This window comes from Corapipo altera, unplaced genomic scaffold (genome assembly GCF_003945725.1).
Source record: "Corapipo altera isolate COAL_440 unplaced genomic scaffold, ASM394572v1 239, whole genome shotgun sequence".
NCBI classification, from domain to species: Eukaryota; Metazoa; Chordata; class Aves; order Passeriformes; family Pipridae; genus Corapipo; species Corapipo altera.
Genome location: NW_020884938.1, coordinates 3,677,905 through 3,697,670, shown reverse-complemented (window position 1 = coordinate 3,697,670; position 19,766 = coordinate 3,677,905). Strand labels below are relative to the sequence as shown.

Sequence of the window (19,766 nt, the reverse complement as noted above, 5' to 3'; positions counted from 1 at the left end):
TCCCAAAATAAAACACCAAGCCTCAGGGACATCTCTGAGGGACCAGAGTTCCTTTGGAGGACATAAATCAGCAGCTGCCCAAATGCGTAACTCCCATGGTTCAAACTCTACACAGGCATTTTGATTTTCCCCTTCCCTCTCCAGTGCTTCAAAGGCATGCAAAAGATCCAAAAGCCCAAGCAGTTTTCACAGATCCAGTGTTCCTACAGAGCTGAACAGCTGAACTCACACTAATTTAACATGAAAGAAAGCTTTTCTGCAGGTTTTTTTTAACAAAACAATCAATCCTGCTCCAGTACTGATTGTTCTTTTGGTTTAAACAGGAAAAAAATCAACTGACCAATCCTGCTGAATCCTGGAGGTTCTCCCTGCACATATCCCCCTAGCAGGTTGTCTGTGTAACACACTAGAACTGTCCCCTCCATCCCACCAAACCCAGCCACACACACAAAATACAATGACACCACTGTATCTCAACAAGTTATTCCAGGACTGAAAGGACTCCATTCTCCATCCCCAGCTCTGTTTGTGACTCATCAAAAATTCCACAGTTCTCTGGTCTTATTTCAGTTCCTCTGCTGCAAACACTTGAAGCACTGATGCCTCAGCCTCTTTAGGCTCTTTTTTAATGGCAGTGCAAGTAACAGCCTGTGTTTCTTAGTCCTTGCAGCTACCCCCATCTTAAAATTCAAATAGGAAACAGTAAAAGATGAATGAGCTTTCAAAATTCCTTTTGTTCTGTTAAATAAAGTGACTGAAATTATAAGGAAACTACAGGCAGAGGAGCTTTGCACTGACCACACTATTCAGACAGCTGTAAACAAAGTGAATTTACCAGTTTGGAAATGGATCAGGTCCTTCTTCACTGGTTAACAGGGGCTGAGAGAAAGTAATTATAACTGTACGATCCAAGAGCCTCACTTAGTCCACTAAAAGCTGAGGGAAATGGAATAAATCAAGTCCATAAACACAATCGGCTCCTAAGCCTCTGAAAACAAATTCCAAGTGAAATACTCTTGCCTCCTCCAGATTTTTGATCTCTGCTTGAGTGGTCAGGAGCTGCCTCTGAAAAGTAAAAACTCCCATCCACCTCAGGCCTGGTTTTTGTCCCCACTGCTTGTTTTTTTCCAAGTTTTCCTTGCCTTTCCTTTACTTTCCTTGCCCCTGCCTTTTGCCACACCTTGCCCTGCCACAGCCACTCAGTGAGAAAACACTTTGCAGCTGGCCCCAGCCCTGCTTTTTGCTCACAGCTCTAAGGCCCTCCAGAGCTTGGCACCAATTAGCGGGCAGGTAATTAACAGGTTTCTCACAGAGCCAATTTCTAGTGCTGGAAGGGGCTTTTCCTTTTAGTTGGGAACCAGCTGCCTCCTCCTAGCCAGCGTTTTTGAGCCCTGGTATTGTCCTTCACACTCAGTGCTACACTTTGGCCAGCACCAGAACATTTTCTTTAGTACAGACTCACCCTCCTAGTACAGAAAAAAATTTGCCACACACCAAACAAAGGCCGTGAGTCAAATCTACCAGGACCTCCCTAAGGATCTGGCTGATAAACCTTTCACCAGCTCCAGCCAAGACTCAATGTCTGGTGAACAAAATGTTCTGGAAAAACGACATGCCTTCTATAAACACTTTTTTTTTTTTTTTGGCAGGCCTGTCCTGTTGCTTTAAAATCTGGAGAGACTGACTCAGCCTGGCTCCTGCAGGAGCTCAGGGAATGCGACGGGTGGGGGGGAAGGTGGGGAAGAAGAAGGTGGGGGGAATGGCGTGTGAGGAGAAAAGAGAGGGACGCAGAGCTGAGCCTCACACAGCCTGTACTGCCTCTGCTGTTTACACAAAGTCTGTGTACACGTTGCCCACCTCCCTCAGCCCACTGTTTGTGCCCAGGCAGTTTTCCAGCATGTCCTTCGTGGGCAGGGTTCTGTCAGTGCTGGTCACAAATTGCCGCAGCGCGTTCCTGCCCGACAGGCGGCATTTCTGCTCCTCCCTGGCAATACTGTCCAGCAGGACTCCTCGGATGTCCTGGGGCTTCCCTGGCACGCCGAACACGCCGAACAAGCCCAGGCAGTCCTGCCCCACCAGGCGGCAGAACTCTGCCAACTTCCCGAACCGGCTCATGTTTTGGAAGCAGTCGTTTGCCAGCGCGGCTTCCCAGCAGCAATCCTCCTCCTCCTCCTCCGCGGGGCCGCCTTCCGCACAGAAAAGCTCTGCCAGCTGTAGAGCGTGCTTGTCAGCTCCAAACGGAGTCTAGATCCAGTCCACCCCGAAGAGGCAGGACTGCTGCCTGGTCATTTTGCTGGTCACAATGAGCTCCTCTGCTCCCTTCTCCATGCAGAGGCTGATGAAGTTGACCAAAAAGATCTCGCTCAGCGTGTTTGTGGCTGGCTGGAATTTGCTCTGAGGATCCACAAAACCAAGATAGTCCTTCAGCCTCTGAGAAGCGTGGAACTGAATACTTCGCAGATGAGCAGAGTTTCAGCCTTGTCCTCCTGGCTGTCCTCCTGGGAGACCTTCTGGCCCATTTTCTGTGTCAGAGGAGGTCGTTTCCACATGCAGACAGCCTTGTGGAAGTCCCTTCCTTTTCCAACAAAGGTTCTGCAGGTGCTGGGCTCAGCCAGACCTGTTTATCATGCACATGGGTACCTGCTGCTTTCCAGGTGACAGTGGTGGCAGCGGCAGAGCTGAGCTCTGTGAGCCCATGGGGCAAACAGGCTTTCTTCCTGGGTGTGTTTCTCCACAGCTGACTGAGCACCAACCAGCCCAACAGGCCCAGCAACTTTCATACCTACTGAATTGACCTGTGCTTGTTTTCCTTATTGTTAATTCTGGCACCATTCTGGCTGATGTTATCTCCCTCCAGTCTGATCTTATCTCCTTTGATCTCCTTTCTAGGACTATTACAGAGAAGCCATTTTATTAGCACTACTGGGTGTTTCCTTGAGATGAAACAACCTTTTTCTTTTAAGCACCCAGAGAAGGGGATGCATCCAACCCTCAATACTGCTACAGGGTACTTGAAATGATGTGATCCATTTTTGATGGGATGTTGCCTGTATCCCAGGATTACCTGCTGCTCCTGTCAGTAGTCCCATGGCAATGTACACAGACTCAGCTGGACTTTTGGCCCAACTAAGAAGCTCCTGCTGTTGCTGCCTGTAACTGGATTATCTCAAGGAAGCTCAGTCAGTCAATGCACACCCATGCACAACTATCAAATACAGCTACAAACAAAAAGCTCTTGCTGCAAATGAAAACTCCAAAGTGCTGAGGTGAAGTATAAAATCTGCACTGAACAGTCATAACAACAAAGCAGTGCAAGGTATAAAAAGCATTCAGGTAGGGCAAGTGCAACTTCTCTCCTAAAGCCAGGATGCAACAATACCTTGTGGATGGGAATCAGAAGAGTTTTTCTGGATTAGTTCTCCATTCCTAAGTGTAATATGTACTTTAAGCGAACAGAAAAAAGCTAGGTTTAATCTCCATAGGCTCTTAACTGAAAAATATCTGTCTTTCCCTCTACCCTGCAAACAAACAGATAGAAGCTTATTATACTCTAAGTTTCAAAGTGTTTATACTCAGTGTTCCCACTGAAACACTGAACTGATGAACAAAACCACGGCAGTGATGGTCATGAGACGAGGGTTCTGCATTTTCCGACCCATTATCCAGGCTCCACTGAGCAAAGCAACTGACCATCATTTATACCTGCACCACAGCAACAAAATTGGAGTTTGGAGAAGCTCAGCTCCTGTTAGCAAAGCAGCCAGAGCTCCTGACTGCTGAGGGGAACAACACCTGGAACCACAGAGACACTTTTTTTACAGCAAGAAGGACCAGAGGACACTGAGCAATGGTGAAGCTCCTTCTCATCACACCATACCAAACAACCTAAGATGGTTCAAATCTGGACTCAGAAGTAACTAAAACATTTTGGGATAGTTGATTTCTTAGCTGTTAGCTGAGCTCTTCTACAGGCATTACTGACAAACTAATGAGTCAACAAAAAATGTGTGATTTTCCCCCTTTTCCCTCTGTCAGTTTTTAAATAGAACAAAACAAGCTTCCTAAGAAAATTTAAAGGGGAAAAAGGGAACCAGCTTTCAGAAACACTTGGCATTTTCCACAGATTTTATTGGATTTCACACGGCAATACACAGCAGTTATGTTGCCCTTTTCAAACACAAATGAAAACACCCTGACGGTATCAAGGGCGCACACACGAAAACTTCCTGACTTTATCACTTGCTCTCATATTCCCACCCCATAAAACAATGCAGGTTCAGATGATAGGCAGCTCCAAGGGGACGACCTGGCTGACAGCTGGCAAGTGCAGGAAAGGGTTGTCTGGAGCAGAATTCTGCTTACACTGGACTTAAATAAACCATCCCTGCGGTCACTGATAACACTGGACTGAAGAGACATTGGAGAGTATATTTGTGCCTAGTTCCACACACAGTATTGTGTCACTTTTTTCCCCCCTATGGATATCCAGTCCTGTTCACCAGCCAGCAATTTGGAGGAATTTTGCCTGGAAGCCTGCACCACATTCTCCCAGTGCTTCCACAGGGTTTTATGCTCAACTTCTGTGTAAATAATAACAATTTTGCAGAGCATTCACAGGAAGTGAGGCCTGAATCCACATCCCAACCATCTGCATGTTACACAGTGTGGTATTTCTGCCCAAATAAAACAGCTCAAACACCCCCAAGACTGCAGAGGAAGAAATAACAGCAAATTATTCGTGCACAGGAACCAGTCAGGAATGTTGACTAAAGCATCAGTTGTGATCTGTTTGTAGATAAAAAGTAAGCAGCAAAAAGTATATTATGGAGACTTCATGGATTGTTTGCCTGGCTCCAGTTACCAAAAATGGTAGTGTCCATTATGTACAACGCAACCTGTCCACATCAGATTTTTCATCTTGATACATCAATAATCAAAATTTTTCATCCTGGAACATCAACAATCACCTCCCCTGCACATCCTTCGAAGATCCAGGTCATCAGGTCACAAGAATATAAATGCCAGAATATGTCTCTGATCTACCCCAGCATCTGATGGGAGTTCCCTGGAAGCCCCAGAAAGAACCTTTCTTCCTTTCCCAGCTTTGTTTTATGAACATCCTCACAGTCAGCACAAACCTAAAATCCCTTGTTCCACACCAGGAACCATCTCACTTCCAGCACAGAGAGCAACAAAACGAGTGACAAATGCTTGGAAAAGCAACACACCACTGACCACTGCAAGGAACATTTCCAGCTGGACTTTTTTTTTTTTTTGCCTTTACAAAGCAAAGCAGCTTCATGCCATTGTGCCACAATACATGCAACATTCAACACCATACAAACAACCACTGTAATAAAAAGTTACTTGGGTTTTCTTTTTGTTTGCTCACGATACATGAGATTTCCACTGGCTAGTTCGGAACTTTAAAACCTGATTATCCTCAAAAGCAGAGTTGTGCTTTAATGAGGAACATGTTTGATATTTGAATTTTGGAGGAAAAGTCCCACCTTAGGTTTAATAATATGAAATAATATATTTCCTATACATTTCTCTATATAACTTTATTATTTTGGTTTTTTGCAACTACACCATCTTCACGTTAGTTATAGCACAGAAACATCCCTTCCATATGCAGGGAGTACTCTCAACTTCACTGGATTTTTTTAAGTCACAGAAGTGTTAACAACCTTGTTGAATGTTCTAACTACTGCTGCTGGGACTAAGAGAGAAGACATTTTAAAATGTGCAGTTTTCATACAGGTCACTGCTAGAAAAAACGTGCTTTAGAATTGTTTCATCCCAAATGGAAGATCATTAAACTGCGCACTTAGTAAAAAGCAACGAAAGCAAACAGTTCCAAAGGTCAGCCTGCCTTTTCCAGTAACCAGCTGGTCTGCAAACTGGCATAATTTTTTTACAACCTTCTCCCCTTTCCCCACACACCTTCAACTTTCCATCACTCTATCTCACAACAAAATTTAAATTTTTGCTTTTATATGTACTTCATATACTTCTTTTTTCTTTTTTTTTTTTTTATAAAACAGTATAAAAATAAGAGCAACAGTCAAGAGCTACTAGGCATCTTACGCAGGGCACAGATGACTAAAATCCTACACTGGATACTGTAGGAAGGGCAGAACTGGTATCTGTGCCAAACAAAAGCACTTGAAAAGGAGCAGTAACTTCTATTTTTCAGCTGAGAGCCTAGAGAAAGCTGATGCACGATATCTACAGACTCAGTACTTTTATCTAACACCTTCTGTTACTTTCAAACAGTATAAAGAATTATCTGGGACCATGAATAAGCAAAAAAGAGCACTATCATACCACATAAATTTAAATGCAACACTCTGAAACATATCACCAGTTTGTACATTAAATAGAGTTAAAATGATTACCATTCACCAGTGTCTGGGTGGCTTTTATGGCAACTTTAGAGTAGGCACCTTTTTTTTTTTTAAATCTCCTTTTCTCTTTAAAATTCTCCACCCCACAATGTTCCTTTGAACAAACAGAAGCAAGAGCAATTGTAATGTACATTATCTGCTGCCCATCACATCAAATGATGATGCTCCTGCACACAGGAAAGTCAGCCTTTGCCGGTGCCTGGTGGTTACCATCAAACATTGGAGTCCTCATCTGTTACACTGGTGCTGGGAGAGCGGGTCGCAAAGTCTTTAAACATTTCATCTTCTTTCAACATGTGCTGAAAAGGAAACGAGGGAACAGTGAAGGTTGACCCTATTTATGTCTGCCAAGGGGTTTATATCTATCTTAGAGAAACAGATCTTACTCCACAGACCCTCAGTCACCACTTTTAAGCCTTACTGTCAAGTTGTTGATGCCTTCAGAAAACGCTCCTATTTGCCTCACCGTCCCTTCTGAATCTTCCATCTATAAAAATCAGAGAATGAACAATGAATCAATAATAAATTAGTTGCGTCATAGTCATAGAATGGTTTGCATTGGAAGGGACCTTAAAGACCATTCAGTTCCAACTCCCTGCCACAGGCAGGGACACCTTCCACTATGCCAGGTTGCTCAGAGCCCCATCCAGCCTGGCCTTGAACAATTCCAGGAATGGGGCAGTTTCTCTGGGCAACCTGTGCCATGGCCTTTCCACCCTCTCAATAAAGAATTTCTCCCTAATATCCAATCTAAACCTCCTCTCTTTCAGTTTGAAGCCATTCCCCCTTGTCCTGCCACGGCAGGGACTCCAAACTGCCAGAACTGGCTTACCTGCTCCAGCCTGTCCAAATCATCATCGTCATATACTCGGATATCCAAGCCAGGCTTAAAGCCCTTCTTTGATCCACTCCCAGATGCCCGCCCCAGCTCCATGGGACACACATACTCTTCCCCATCATCTTGCTTCTTCTTTCTCAGGCTCCCAAAATTGCTGAAGGTAAGTTTCTTTGGCTTAAAAGTGAAGAGAAATTTGACACGAAGTTAGAGAATCAGCTAATAATTAACAGATCTCCTACTCTTGCACTGATGTTTCAATGATGAAGGGCCAAAACCCCACTTGTCTCCTAAACAGATCTTCCAAACTGCAGAAATTCATGGCAGAAAGGACAATGTGTGTTCTCTTATTGTACCACTGTTAAGAAAACACCATTTAAAGGATCTAAAATGAGGTCAAAATTCCACTACATTAGACCATGAGCCTATAAACAGTAGGAGACAATCTCCCTCCAAACACCTTACAGGACAGACAGAAGGACAACACGAGTGCTACCTCTTATCTGTGCACAGGAGACGCTGAGGTGTGGTGTGTTCATGGCAGACACAAGTGTCAAACCCAAATCTGCCAGGTCCTTCTCTCATCCTTCTTTCCTTAGGAACCAGCCGCCCCTTTTCTCAGACCTTACTGAAGTGCCCTCCAAAACCAGCACACTGGAGATCCTGGAACCTCACACATGGTTCAGAACAAGTGACCAACCTTTACTTTGGCAGTTGCTGTCAAGAGGACATAGTCTGGGGACTCCATGGCCTCTCGTTTCTGCTGCTGGGCCTCCTGCCCGATGAGGAGGTTGAAATGAGTCGCCAAGTGCCGCCTCAGCAGCGTCTTGTTCGGGGGGATGTTCAGCAGCTGTGCCATGGTTTCTACATTGAAACGAGGCTCCAAAACCTATGAATCAAACCACAGAATTGAGCTGAAGACAGCAACTATCTGATGAAGTCTCAAGGACATCAGCTTGGTCATTCCCTACTTTGGGAGTTTTTGTATTTTAGAGAAAGTGTACAACGAAGAGAGAGAAAAGAGAGTTAACTAGAGAAAGGATTCCCAAAATGCTACCTCCAGGCTTTCCTTCACAAACAGAAACAAACTAGCAGAAAGGAACAGATAAATTCACCCTTAACTGAAGCAATATGTGAAGCTGCCACAGAATGTTTGCCTGCCATCCTCTTTAACTCTGGACAAGGTAGCCAGAGGAATCATGGAAAATAGACAAAATTTTGGAGCAGGGTATTAACTCTTAATCACCATAACAAACTTCTGTAATTATAAATCTCTTGTCTGGAGTATATGATGCCAGAGCAATTAAAAACACTGAAATCTCAAATTTTACAGAAGTAACAAGCTTCCCTCCTAAAAGAAAACCATATCCAGGTTTGGGAAGGCAGACAGTGGCTGTTTACCACCAGTGTGCAGGATCAGAGGACAGGAGGTGGAGAATGCCATACCAGAATTAAATTGTGAGGGGAATACACATTACCAAACCATACTAATTGTGCCACAGACATTCACATCCTTTAAACCATAGAGGAATAAATGTTGCTACTTATGAAGTAGAACAAGAAGACGAGACATGTGCAGTGAATGCAGTGTCAGAACTTTTGGTGATTCTTAACCACTTTTTCATTTTTAAATAACAAGGAACAAGCCATCCCAAAAGCTTACCATGAGTCCTCCGTGCACACCACTGCCCCGCAGGTTGGGTGCGTACTCTGCCAGATCCACGGAGCGCAACCACTCCATCACACGGTGGTTGGTCCACTGGGTGACCTCGGAAGGGGTGACACTGCTCTGTGAACAGGAGGAATGGGCAGGTTAGGAGACATCCCAACTCAGCTATCCCAGCCCAAATCTCTACTGAAACATTCTCTTCAGGAATGCAATCCCACTTTGCACTTTCAGGAAAAAAAAAAATCTTTTTAGATTGCCACCTTGCAGCAATTCTAAGATGGGGATGGGGATGTTTTAAGCTTCAGCAACTGGTTCCACGAGCTGCTGTGCTGTTCTGGCAGATACACATTGTGAATCTAAATCCAAGAGTCTGGGTTGTTTCATCATCCATTGCCCTATCCAGCCTTTGCTGCTTCCAAAACAAACTGGTAGCAGTCTCCCATCTGGTAACAGGGCCAAGCTCCTCCTACACAGAAAATTTTGACACTGCCATCAATTTGCCAAAGTTACACAAGACTCATGGCAGCAGTGCACTGAATTCAAGATGATTTATGTTCCAGACAGCACATCAGACACTGGGCCAAAACAGCCCAGCTGTTGGCTTGGAAGAGAAGCAGGAGACTTGGCAAGGGGGACATGAGTCTGGGGTCAGGGCAGGTGGAGGAAATAAAGTGATGTCAGAGCATGAGGCTGGAAAGGCAACATGAGAAAAAGGGAACTGAAAATGAAACAGAATGAAATAGGAAGGAGGAGAAAGCAGAGCAGGAACAATCAGAAACATTAGGGATAAAATCCTAAAGGATTTCCCCCCACAGTTTCAGGGTAAAGCAGTACCTCATCCGATGGCCTCCTGCGCAGGCAGTTGGGCTCAAAGTTGTTTATTCTCAGCACCTGGATGGCTCTTTTGATGCTGAGGTGGTGGAGGACACTGACAACCTTCAAGGACAGCAGGTCATCCTGTCAAAGAGGAAGGAGGAGTTAATAAACATAAATGTGCTTATTCATGGAACCAGCATCTGACTGGAGGAGACTGGCTGAAAAGGGCACATCTGACACATCAGAGGTAAAATTTTAATATGTGAGACAGGTGATTAGTAGCAAACCATCTGTCCCAAAACAAAAGCTCCCCATGTTGCACCGTATGACCTCCTGAGTGATGCTCTTCACACGGGGCACAGGGCTTAGTACAGGAAACATGGAGCAACAAGGAGGGGACAGGGTGAGATGACATATCCTCAGGGACTGCTTTCCAGTTACTGTTATTAATTTTGGGGCAGGGTAACTTTACAAGATCTTAACAAGTATTAGTTTCATAATTTGCATATTTAGGTGGTTGTTTACAGTGAATCTGTTGTCATAGTTTGATGGTTAAACTCTGTCTAAAAATATCCACAATTAAAGGGCAGTGATAGGAAGAATATCCATTTAAAAAACAAAGCTCCTGCTACATGTCCTTCCTCTGTCCACCTATTACTTTTTCTCCTTTTTCAATACAAAAAAGACTCTTGAATAATACTAATTCCGTTACTTATACAGCCCATGCTGTATCTTATCTGCAGTCAATCCTCACCCACTTAACACTGGTAGTAAAGTCTTCCAACGCAAGATCAAGCTCAATGGAGCCTGTGGGCATCACATTTCCAAGAATTAAGCAGAAGAAACAATTTGCCTCCTACTTTTATATTAATGTCTGAACTCAAAAAACTAAAGGAAATAAGCACTAAATCCCATCATTAAAGCAGTGAGTATTTAACATATGACTGAAATGGTCTGAGTGGGGAGGAATCTCACTTTGAAATGCAAAAGCTATTAAGTGTAGTCTGTTTTTAAACAAGTTGGCTCTTCAAACTGCAATTTTCTTCAAAGGAAATTGCTTGGGTTTTCTTCACCTAAGCATCCACATGAATAAGTAAGCAGATAGAATGCTTGTTCACTGAAGAAAAAAAATTCCACCTACTTCTATTAATTAATAACAATATGAACAGTAACCACAGCATCTGCACACTTTTGTGTGCAAACCCTGCCCATTTCTCATGCATAAGTCTGAGTTCTTGCTTAGAAAGTTTGCTCTTCCACCTGAAGATTGTGTGAAGACAGTATCTCTGAAGTTGGAAAGAATACAGGAGATACTTGCAGGTGAGTAGTAGTAACTGTTTTCTATAGGTTACAGCTATCAGTATTAGCTTAACACAGGACTCCCACTACAGTTTGAAGGGGCCCTTTAAACACTGCAATGAAGCACATGGACAAATAGGGAATTCTGGCATACCCTCTGACCTCCCTCAGCCTCCTCCCAGCCATCACCCAAAAAGTTGGAAGTCCTGATTAATGAACCATTCACCTGGTCTTCAGTGGGGACAAACTAAGAACATGGAAAGGATGTTAGGGGAAAAAAAAGAAGCCATTTACTCACCACACTCATGTAATGGAGCATTCGGCCGTCCATCTTCCCTTCATCAAATTGCGTCTTGTACTGGGGGAGGCCAATGTCATCAAGCCACCCTGAGGCAGAGACAAACACTGCTGTCAGTGTGGGAGCCAAGTTACCCGCACCAGTTGGTGTTTCCCACCTTCTGAGCCCCAAATTAGCCATGATTAGGAACCCCCATCTAAAGACATTGCTTCAGCACGGAATAAAATCTTACTGGTAACCCAGTGGTAATCCAGTTTGCCATGGTTGTTTTCCTCTTCAGATCCCAGTGCCTGCAGAGCAAGCTGGAGCTTCTTCCGATGCAATGGGTGCTTTATCCCAAGCTCCTGTGAGAGGAAGGAAAGCAGCAAATCTAGAGACAATACTGTATTATTTCTCCTTCTGCTGAATTCCAAAGGGTTCCAGAGAGTCACACTGTACACAGCACTTGCTGTTGACCTGGCAGGTGTGTTTTTTATTTGATGAATATCAGCATCATTTTAACACATGTTCAGCACTAGGGAAAGGCCTGGTGGTGTGGTGGGTTAATTAATCATAAATTAATTTCAAGAAGTGATGGATTCCAAATTGTATGAAAATGTCAGTCACAGTATTCTGATAACAGGTCAAAAAAAAATCCCACAATATAACCCGTGTTAGCATTCAGAAAAATACCTTCCCATTTAGGCAGGTAGGGTTAAAGGAATTATTTAGTTAAGAGCACATGAAGGTCCCAGGCACTACTGAAATTCATTAATGCTTCCAAAGGCATAACACCTTTTCCAGTTTAGCTGCAAGTGCAGACATTCCAGGATCTCTTTAATCCCATACACACTTTCACTAGTGCTTGCTGGTTAATGTTACCTCTGATAACACTATTACAACTCATTATGTTCACATCACACTTTTCTTATTCCAGTTGTAGTGTAACTACCTAACTGAGTAAACAGGCTTACTATTTCATGAGGAGAGTGATTTTTTTAAGAGGTGGAAATTCAAACTGTAGTGAATACTGTGGATTAGAAGCATAAAATGAATCGACCTTTTTTTTGTGTTCCTCATTTTAGAAAAAAAGAAAAAGAATTCTGTAACAATTAGAAACATCAACTGATCAACCTGTGTGTAACAAATCCTCATTCTCTTTGTATAAAGTGGGCAGAAATTCAATCAGAACAAACCATAAACTTTTTACACCCTTCTTACACAGGCATAAAACAACTGTACCATGAATCAGGGCTACAAATCCATATGATAATGAGGCACTCTCACATACCTGTTTTTAGAAAGTGGCATAGTCAATTGATACATCCACGCTTCATGAAGTTAAATAACATATTTGTAATTATTACCTTCATTCCAGAGCATTAAATTTCTACAAAACTTCAACCAGAAAGAAATGGATTTGGCATCACTGCACATGACAGTTATTTTGAAAACTCACCTTGTTTACATTTTTTACTAGGTGCACCTGATTTACACACAAAGAAACAGCAATTTTTTTTGTACCTTTAACTGAAAGGATTGGTTCTAGTATTTCTCACCTTTTCCAGATCCTGTTGAGAAGCCTGCAGGAGTGTTTGCCCAGACAGTATCCACTGCCTGCCATTATTTATGTAGGAGCCAAGCCCTTGGTCCTGGAGCCAGTTGCAAACCTGCTCTTTTGTCCACTTTGCGAACGGCATGTCCAGCTCACTGTGGAAAATTCACCAAAAAAAAGACTAATAAATCCTGTGCCTCAAATCTCCAAGAAAGCCAAAATCTAAGTCTAATTCATATTTTGTGGGAGCTAGGACAATATCTGGGGGGGAACGTGCATCGTGGCCAGCTTGTGAGGAAGAATATGTGTTTCCTTCGGAATCATCAGCACCATGAAGTGCTAATTGCTGCTGATCTGCTGCCACTATCACAATAAATATTACCAAAACCAACCACCTCTGCTGCCTAGCATGGCTAAAACCCCAAAGAGAGACCATAATGCTTCACTTAAGCCTTTAATCCCTGGAAGGGCAGCAGGAAAGGTACTGGAGGAGTATCTGTCACTGCCACGTGAGGGCTCATGTCCTGCTTCAATGAAAACAGACAAAACAATTCTGTAACAATTAAAGGCAAAGAGGCTGATCAACTTGTATGTAGCAAATGCTCCTTCCTCTGTGTAAAATGGAAAATATAATCAGAACAAAGAAGCTGCACTCCTGCAGCTCAGAACAACCCCACCACCCACCCAACCTCAAACCCCACAAAGATCACCTCTCAAAGGAGAGCCAGGAGAGGGAATGTTTGGCACTGAGCTTCTCCTTTGAGCTGGGAAGTCAAGCCCCAGCACACTTGGCACCACTTGTCTTACTTGTGGGACTGCCCCAGGTCTCGAGACCAGCCCAGCCGTGGCCCCGCTGTTGCTCTCGTCCCTCCTCGTTTGAACTCAGTCTCGGACATGTCGTCGGGGTTGAAGGTGGTAGACTGACTTCTCCTAAGCCTGGTTTAAAGGAGATAAGCATGTTCACATTTGGCTAAGGACAAGGCAACTGCAATCAATGTAGGTAAGATCTCCTACAGGGCTTGTAGCTCTTCTTCCACCTGCCCTCGACCTGCTGCTACTTCTCTAAAATGCTACACAGGCTCCTGCTCTTGGGACAGTAAATTATGGAGCCACATGTTGAAGGGAAGATGTGTTCCCAGCAAACCCCAGCTCTGGAGAATGGTCATCTCCCATCTTTTACTTACTTTCCAAATAACTTTTTGATCCCCCTGGCCTTTTTCCTGGAATCTGGAGAAGGTGGTGTCATCTGTAGACCATCTGCTTCCTTTGGGCAGGGGGGCAAGCCAGCCAGATCCAAGTGATCTGCAGATCCCTTCTCCGTCTCAGCTGTTAGAAAACAACATCTCTGTCAAGACCCACTTGTGCGGGACTGTACAGACACACTCCTGAACTTGGGAATGACTCCTACTAAAATTATTGAGAGCCACCATATTAAGAAAATGGGGCAAAGAGGGATGGGAAAATTTAGGAGAAACAACATGTATCCTCCTTCGTGGGCCTGGCTGGTAACGTTCCAAGGCAATGCTCTGCACCAGGTGGGCAAAAAACACCTCCTTAATCAATCAGTCAATTAAATCCCAAGTTTACTCTTCCTCAGGGAGTGCTCCTACAGTCCTTTCACAGACAGAGCCAAGGCACATGGATGCCCAGAAACAATTCAGTGCCATGGCAGGGAACAAAACCAGGATTCTCCACAGCACAGAAAACCAAATAATTTCCCTGTAGACATCTTTCCCAATAACCTGCAGTATTTCATTCCTATGGCAAAGAAATTCCAGCAATAAAACTCCTGCTCTGGGGGAAAGGCCCTTTTCCCCTCACTTCTGCAAACTGTGGAATATTTTGTTCCTCTGCAGAGGAACATCAGGGAGTTTAGGCTCTGTCTGAACCAGATCTTCTGAGTGATGCACAAAGCACCTCTGATTAGAGACCCCACACATTATCACCCACTATAAAACCATTAAATCTTTGATCTGTAGCTGCTTTCTACAACAACAAACCTGAGGGTTCCTGTCCCCAAAGGGAAAGTCATCACAAAAGCTAAACTAACAGAGAAAAAACCAATTTTAAGAGCATTTAAAAAGAAAACTAAAAGAACTGCAATATCTACTAGGCTACACAAGCAGAGGTGTGCCAGCAAGTGCCAGACAGCTGAATAAAACTACCACGAGGAGTTTATGGCAGTGACTTGCTGGGGAACAGTGACAGTATGAGCTTGTTCAGATGAAGCAGTCGTGGCAAGGCAGTCTGCAGCAGGCTGACAGTCAGGCCTGTGATCACTTCTACCATCTTTTAACATGGCTGTGTAATTAAATGACCATTAAATGACCATCAGTGGTTTTTGAAATGGACTCTCAGACTTCCAGAAGGGAAGCAAACAATGAATCAAGGCAGAGCACGACTAGCAAAAACATTTAGGCTCTGCCAGTGGGTCCTTCTGCTGGGCGAAGTTTAGATGATTCAACCAGAATACATTTGAACATGTCCCATTTTCCACTGATGCTTCAGATGTCAAACCTTGCAGTGAAGCATCAAGGTCAAATAAAAGATTCTTTCCAGGCACTTCAGTTTGACCACTATGGAACACAAGGATCCTGCCAGTGGGAGACAGCACTAACATGGAATCAGGCTGTGGCATTCGTGGTTTTTGCTTACTTGTGTAAGATGAAGTGCTAGTTTAGGAAAAAAACACATTTAAACAGCATTCTAGAGAGAGAATACCAGGACAAGGTCGGGTACATTAGTAGCAGAGATTTGCGGGTATTGCCATGTTTGCTCCTCATTCCTGGCTCCCTCTGGTGCACTGACACTACATCTTGGGACAGCTGACACTTAAGGGGTCACACATGGGAAACTGAGAGGGCTCAGATCACTTGGTCCCTTTGTCAGTGAGGGACACCCTGCGTGGCTGCACCACCACCCCAACCAACACAGCTCTGCTGGCTAAGGCAGGGCCCTGCAGGGCTCACCACCCAGAACCATTCAGGGAAGGCTCACATTACGAGACTGGTTTTTATTCATTCTGTGAATGGCTCCTTCACCATCTGACCCAATTATTTCTCGCTTTTTATTATATAATAAATATAACTACACCTTAGAAGAGGAACTACTCACCCTTCCCCCTGGAATTCCCCTAAATGAATGCCTGGGAAGTATCACAGAATGACAGAATATGCTGAGTTGGAAGGGACCCACAAGGATCATTAAGTTCAACTCCTGGCCTTGCAATGATCAGCCCCAACAATCCCACCATGTGCCTGAGAGCGTCGTCCAAACACTCCTTGAGCTCTGTCAGCCTTGGTGCTATGCCCACTGCCCTGGGGAGCCTGTTCAGTGCCCAGTCACCCCCTGGGGGAAGAACCTTTTCCTGATATCCAACCTGAACCTCCCCTGACACAGCTTCAGGCCATTCCCACATTCCCTACTTCCCCATTCTTTAAACTCTTCCAGTGGATCCAGGACAGATGGGAGCACCAAGGTGCCTCTGGCATTTAAACACCACTGATTCTCAGCTGCTCCCTGGGTCTGTGGGTAACTTTGGGCTCAATGTCATGGCAAATTAACCCGCAATCTCTCTCATTAGTAGCAGCCACTGAGAAATGGCACAGCTGACTTTTAGCAGAGGGCAGATGTTACGTGACAACTCCTTTTAGTGATGGGAAGAAGTCTGGGTGCAGAGCTCTTGTGTGTAGTTGGTGTTTGAGGAGTGTGTGGCCATAACCAGCCATTAGCAGCAGCCACAGCCCAGGGCTGGTAGAGGCAAGACATGCAGGATTACTGTACCTAAGGTAGGTGCACTTGCACTTCGACTGCGATCTTCATAGATCCAAACAAGGCACACACAACAGGAGGGAACACGCAGAGGGACAAGGGAAAACACAGTTCAGAACAAGTCAACAAAATACGAGACAAAGGGAGGGAGGTACATGAGACACAGGCACCACACGAATGCCGAATTCACTGCTAATTTGCCAATCCACTGCTAATCCCCTTGCCCAGAAAGGAAATGGAGTAGAGCTCTGTGCAGTCACTTCGGTGCAGTGAGGTCACCTGCTCCAGGACACACTCAGGGCTGAGTGTGACTCCTGCGCAGTGGCAAATATCTGGACAGCAGCTGATGGAAGCACTGAGACCTGGATAACATAAATAACTTACGCAAATTCACAGGGCCCTGATTTACATGACCCATCTTCCAATCCTTTACGACAGCCACAAGCGCTCCGCTTTGTTAGACACATTGATTCCAGGATGAAACAGGTGATCTCACAAAAGCACACATTAAATAAACCAAAGCAAAGAGTCTAACCCTCAGAACAGACTGGGAGCTAGCAAGTTCCCAGGCTGTGTGTCACAGGAAAATATGGGCAATGTATGATCAATGTGTGGGTATGTTACTTGCTTTGAACAAAAGTCTAAAACTGTCTTGGGATAAGTAAGAACAGGAGACACTTCTGCGCAACAAAGCAGAAACTATCCCCCTTCAGGTTTCTGAAAGAGAGAGCTAAATCCCTAAATCTGGTGCAAGAGAGAAACTAAAACTTTAGGTGACTGGCAGTAGATTGAATGTCAAGACTCATGGATGCTTTCATCACAACAGTGGAAGGACTGCTACATCATGGCTAGGTTTCACGGACGAAGATTTGGAAAGGGCTCTACCCACGTTTGTTACAAGCGCGCTGGTGGCTAAAAAGGCCAATACAAGATAGACAAGTCCGGTTGCAAAAGGCACAGCAGAAAGACTCCTTAGGAGATATATTCTGCAAGGTATGATTCTTTCTGCATTCTCAAGAGTGATCCTGCGTGCGTTCTCAAAAGCATCAGCAGTGTTAAAGGAAAGACTGCTACAGCAGAGCAGTACATGTAAGGAGGATTTCAGGTGATGGCAACAACAACTTCTGCATTAAGCAGAACATTTTATTTCTTTGTCATATGCAAATGTCACCAAATGACAACACCAAAACAACTCCCCTCCATTATAGTTCAAAAATCTACCTGGGCTTGAATGACTTGCCAATCCTGTTGCTGTTGTCACCATCCCTTTTGCAAAGCTGCTTAAATACAAAAAAAATAAAGGGGAAGACTAAGTGTTGCTGCTCCATGTCTGCACATATGAAATACCTTATGAAAGATAAACTGAGGATGGAGCTAGGGGAGAAAAAAGCCCATAAATCCCGTGTGAACTACTGCCAGACAGCCAGTATTTCAAAACAGCAGCAACCCCCTGCAAGGTCCCAGGGGAAACATCATAGCAGAAGCTGAACCAGATCAAACACTTCATCACATCAGTGCTTTTTTTTCTTGCTGTTTGATACTTCCTAAACATCCTACTGAGAAAAATACCACAAAGTCACAGCGAGACTAAGGCTGGCCTTCCTGCTTTTTAAGAAAGCTACAGGTGTTGTTAAGGTCTTTGAAAATGCACAGGATCTGCATGCAGATGCATGGTACCTACCCAGATTAGGGGCACTTGCAGTCCTCTTGTTGTTCTTTATCTTGAAAAAGCCTCGGCCGAAAGAGGATCTGGCCTTGCGGGTACCAAAACTGTCCTCATCTGCCGTGCTACCATGAGAGGGAGACTTCGGGGGCAGGGTTGCAAAACTATGACCTTCCACAGGAGGTTTAACCTGCTTAAGTTAGGGAAATAAAGATTTAATATAAGGGAATTGCAAAAGGCCTTTTGAGAGGGACTGCACAGTGACCGTTGACAGAAAACCTGGGAAGTCCCTCTCATGTGCTACTACAAGAAAAAAAATGTAAAATCCGCAATGAAAAACATAAACAAGATCTTCATTTGAATACGTCGTCCTGGTTTCAGCTGGGATAGAGCTCATTTTTTCCTAGTAGCTGTGTTTTGGATTCGAGATGAGAACAGTGTTGGTAACACATGGATGTTTTGGTTGTTGCTGAGCAGGGGTTACCCTGCGTCAAGGAATTTTCAGTTTTCCAGGTTCTGCCAGTGAGGAAATGCACAAGAAACTGTGAGGGAGTATGGCCAAAGGGATATCCATGGCCAAGCTGACCAAAGGGACATTCCATGCTATGGAACACCATGCCCAGTTACTTGGAAGGGGAGCCCATCGTAGCTCAGGAGATGAACAACAGCATTGCGCATCATTTGTCTCTCTCTCTCTTTCTCTCCCTTTTATTACTGTTATTATTATATTACTTTACTTTGTTTCAATTATTAAACTGTTCTTATCTCAACCCATGAATTTTCCTTTTTTTCTCCTGATTCTCCTCCCCATCCCACCAGGGCAGAGAGGGCAGGGAGAGGGAATTGAGGAGGAGCTGCCTGGTACTTTGTTTTCAGTTGGAGTTTAACCATGACACATGTTCAGGACCCAGGATTACTATCACTACCTGCTAAGAGTAACCTGTCTTCTTTAAGATGTTCCTCACTTTCTGCAAGCTTGGCTCAAAGGTATAGAAAAGGTAAAATACAGTCGTGGAAGGTTTTGAACTTTTCCAGCTCTCCAGGATTTCTGCCTCCCCCACTGGGAGCTGCAGGGGCAGTGGGAAGCAGAGAGGCAAGACACTCATGGTATATCAGTTCTCTGCCAAATGTCAGAGCTCTTTCCATCACTGCTCTGCAATTGCTGAATTAATGGATGAATTGATGATGTCTCCTGCCAAAACTGAGAGGAAATTATGTATCAGGCATGGAGAATAAACGCCAGGAGAGACAGCAGACACTCCAGTTAACCAATTTAAAGCAGTAGTTTAACTTTGCTGGTTGTTTCAGTTGCTTTAAAAAAGAAGAAGGAAGAAAACCCATTCACAATCCAAATACAATCCTTTGGCTTTTGCTGAATCAATGCAGCATTCACCCCACAAGTGGTATCTGAGGTCTGTCATCCTTGCTCAGGTCTTCCTATAGGTAACAAATGCAGGTTGTGGCCATAAGG

The 19,766-nt window shown here is 44.3% G+C and overlaps 2 protein-coding genes across 24 annotated transcripts in view; both read right to left on the bottom strand.

Annotated features, from left to right (window-relative positions):
* Nucleotides 1-1,743: 1,743 nt before the first annotated feature.
* On the bottom strand, nt 1,744-2,967 carry REP15 (RAB15 effector protein). The gene is given in 2 exon segments (XM_027660906.1): nt 1,744-2,444; nt 2,447-2,967. Coding segments are annotated over 2 exon segments (720 nt in total). The 5' UTR covers nt 2,550-2,967; the 3' UTR covers nt 1,744-1,827.
* A 1,140-nt stretch (nt 2,968-4,107) lies between these two features.
* The window catches only part of PPFIBP1 (PPFIA binding protein 1), a 96,772-nt gene continuing 81,113 nt past the window's right edge, over nt 4,108-19,766 (bottom strand). For 12 of the 23 annotated variants that reach the window (XM_027660882.1, XM_027660889.1, XM_027660891.1 and 9 more), the window contains 14 exons: nt 18,314-18,488; nt 16,645-16,677; nt 14,046-14,187; nt 13,669-13,797; nt 12,866-13,016; nt 11,560-11,671; nt 11,328-11,416; nt 9,749-9,871; nt 9,262-9,380; nt 8,909-9,032; nt 7,946-8,134; nt 7,243-7,422; nt 6,832-6,897; nt 4,108-6,709 (listed from right to left, as the gene is read on the bottom strand). In XM_027660882.1, the coding sequence (XP_027516683.1) occupies nt 6,623-6,709; nt 6,832-6,897; nt 7,243-7,422; nt 7,946-8,134; nt 8,909-9,032; nt 9,262-9,380; nt 9,749-9,871; nt 11,328-11,416; nt 11,560-11,671; nt 12,866-13,016; nt 13,669-13,797; nt 14,046-14,187; nt 16,645-16,677; nt 18,314-18,488 (1,719 nt within the window). In that variant the 3' untranslated portion in view covers nt 4,108-6,622. Of the gene's footprint in view, nt 6,710-6,831; nt 6,898-7,242; nt 7,423-7,945; nt 8,135-8,908; nt 9,035-9,261; nt 9,381-9,748; nt 9,872-11,327; nt 11,417-11,559; nt 11,672-12,865; nt 13,017-13,668; nt 13,798-14,045; nt 14,188-16,644; nt 16,678-18,313; nt 18,489-19,766 lie in introns of all 23 variants that reach the window. The other 11 variants (XM_027660898.1, XM_027660904.1, XM_027660900.1 and 8 more) reach the window with 7 other exon arrangements.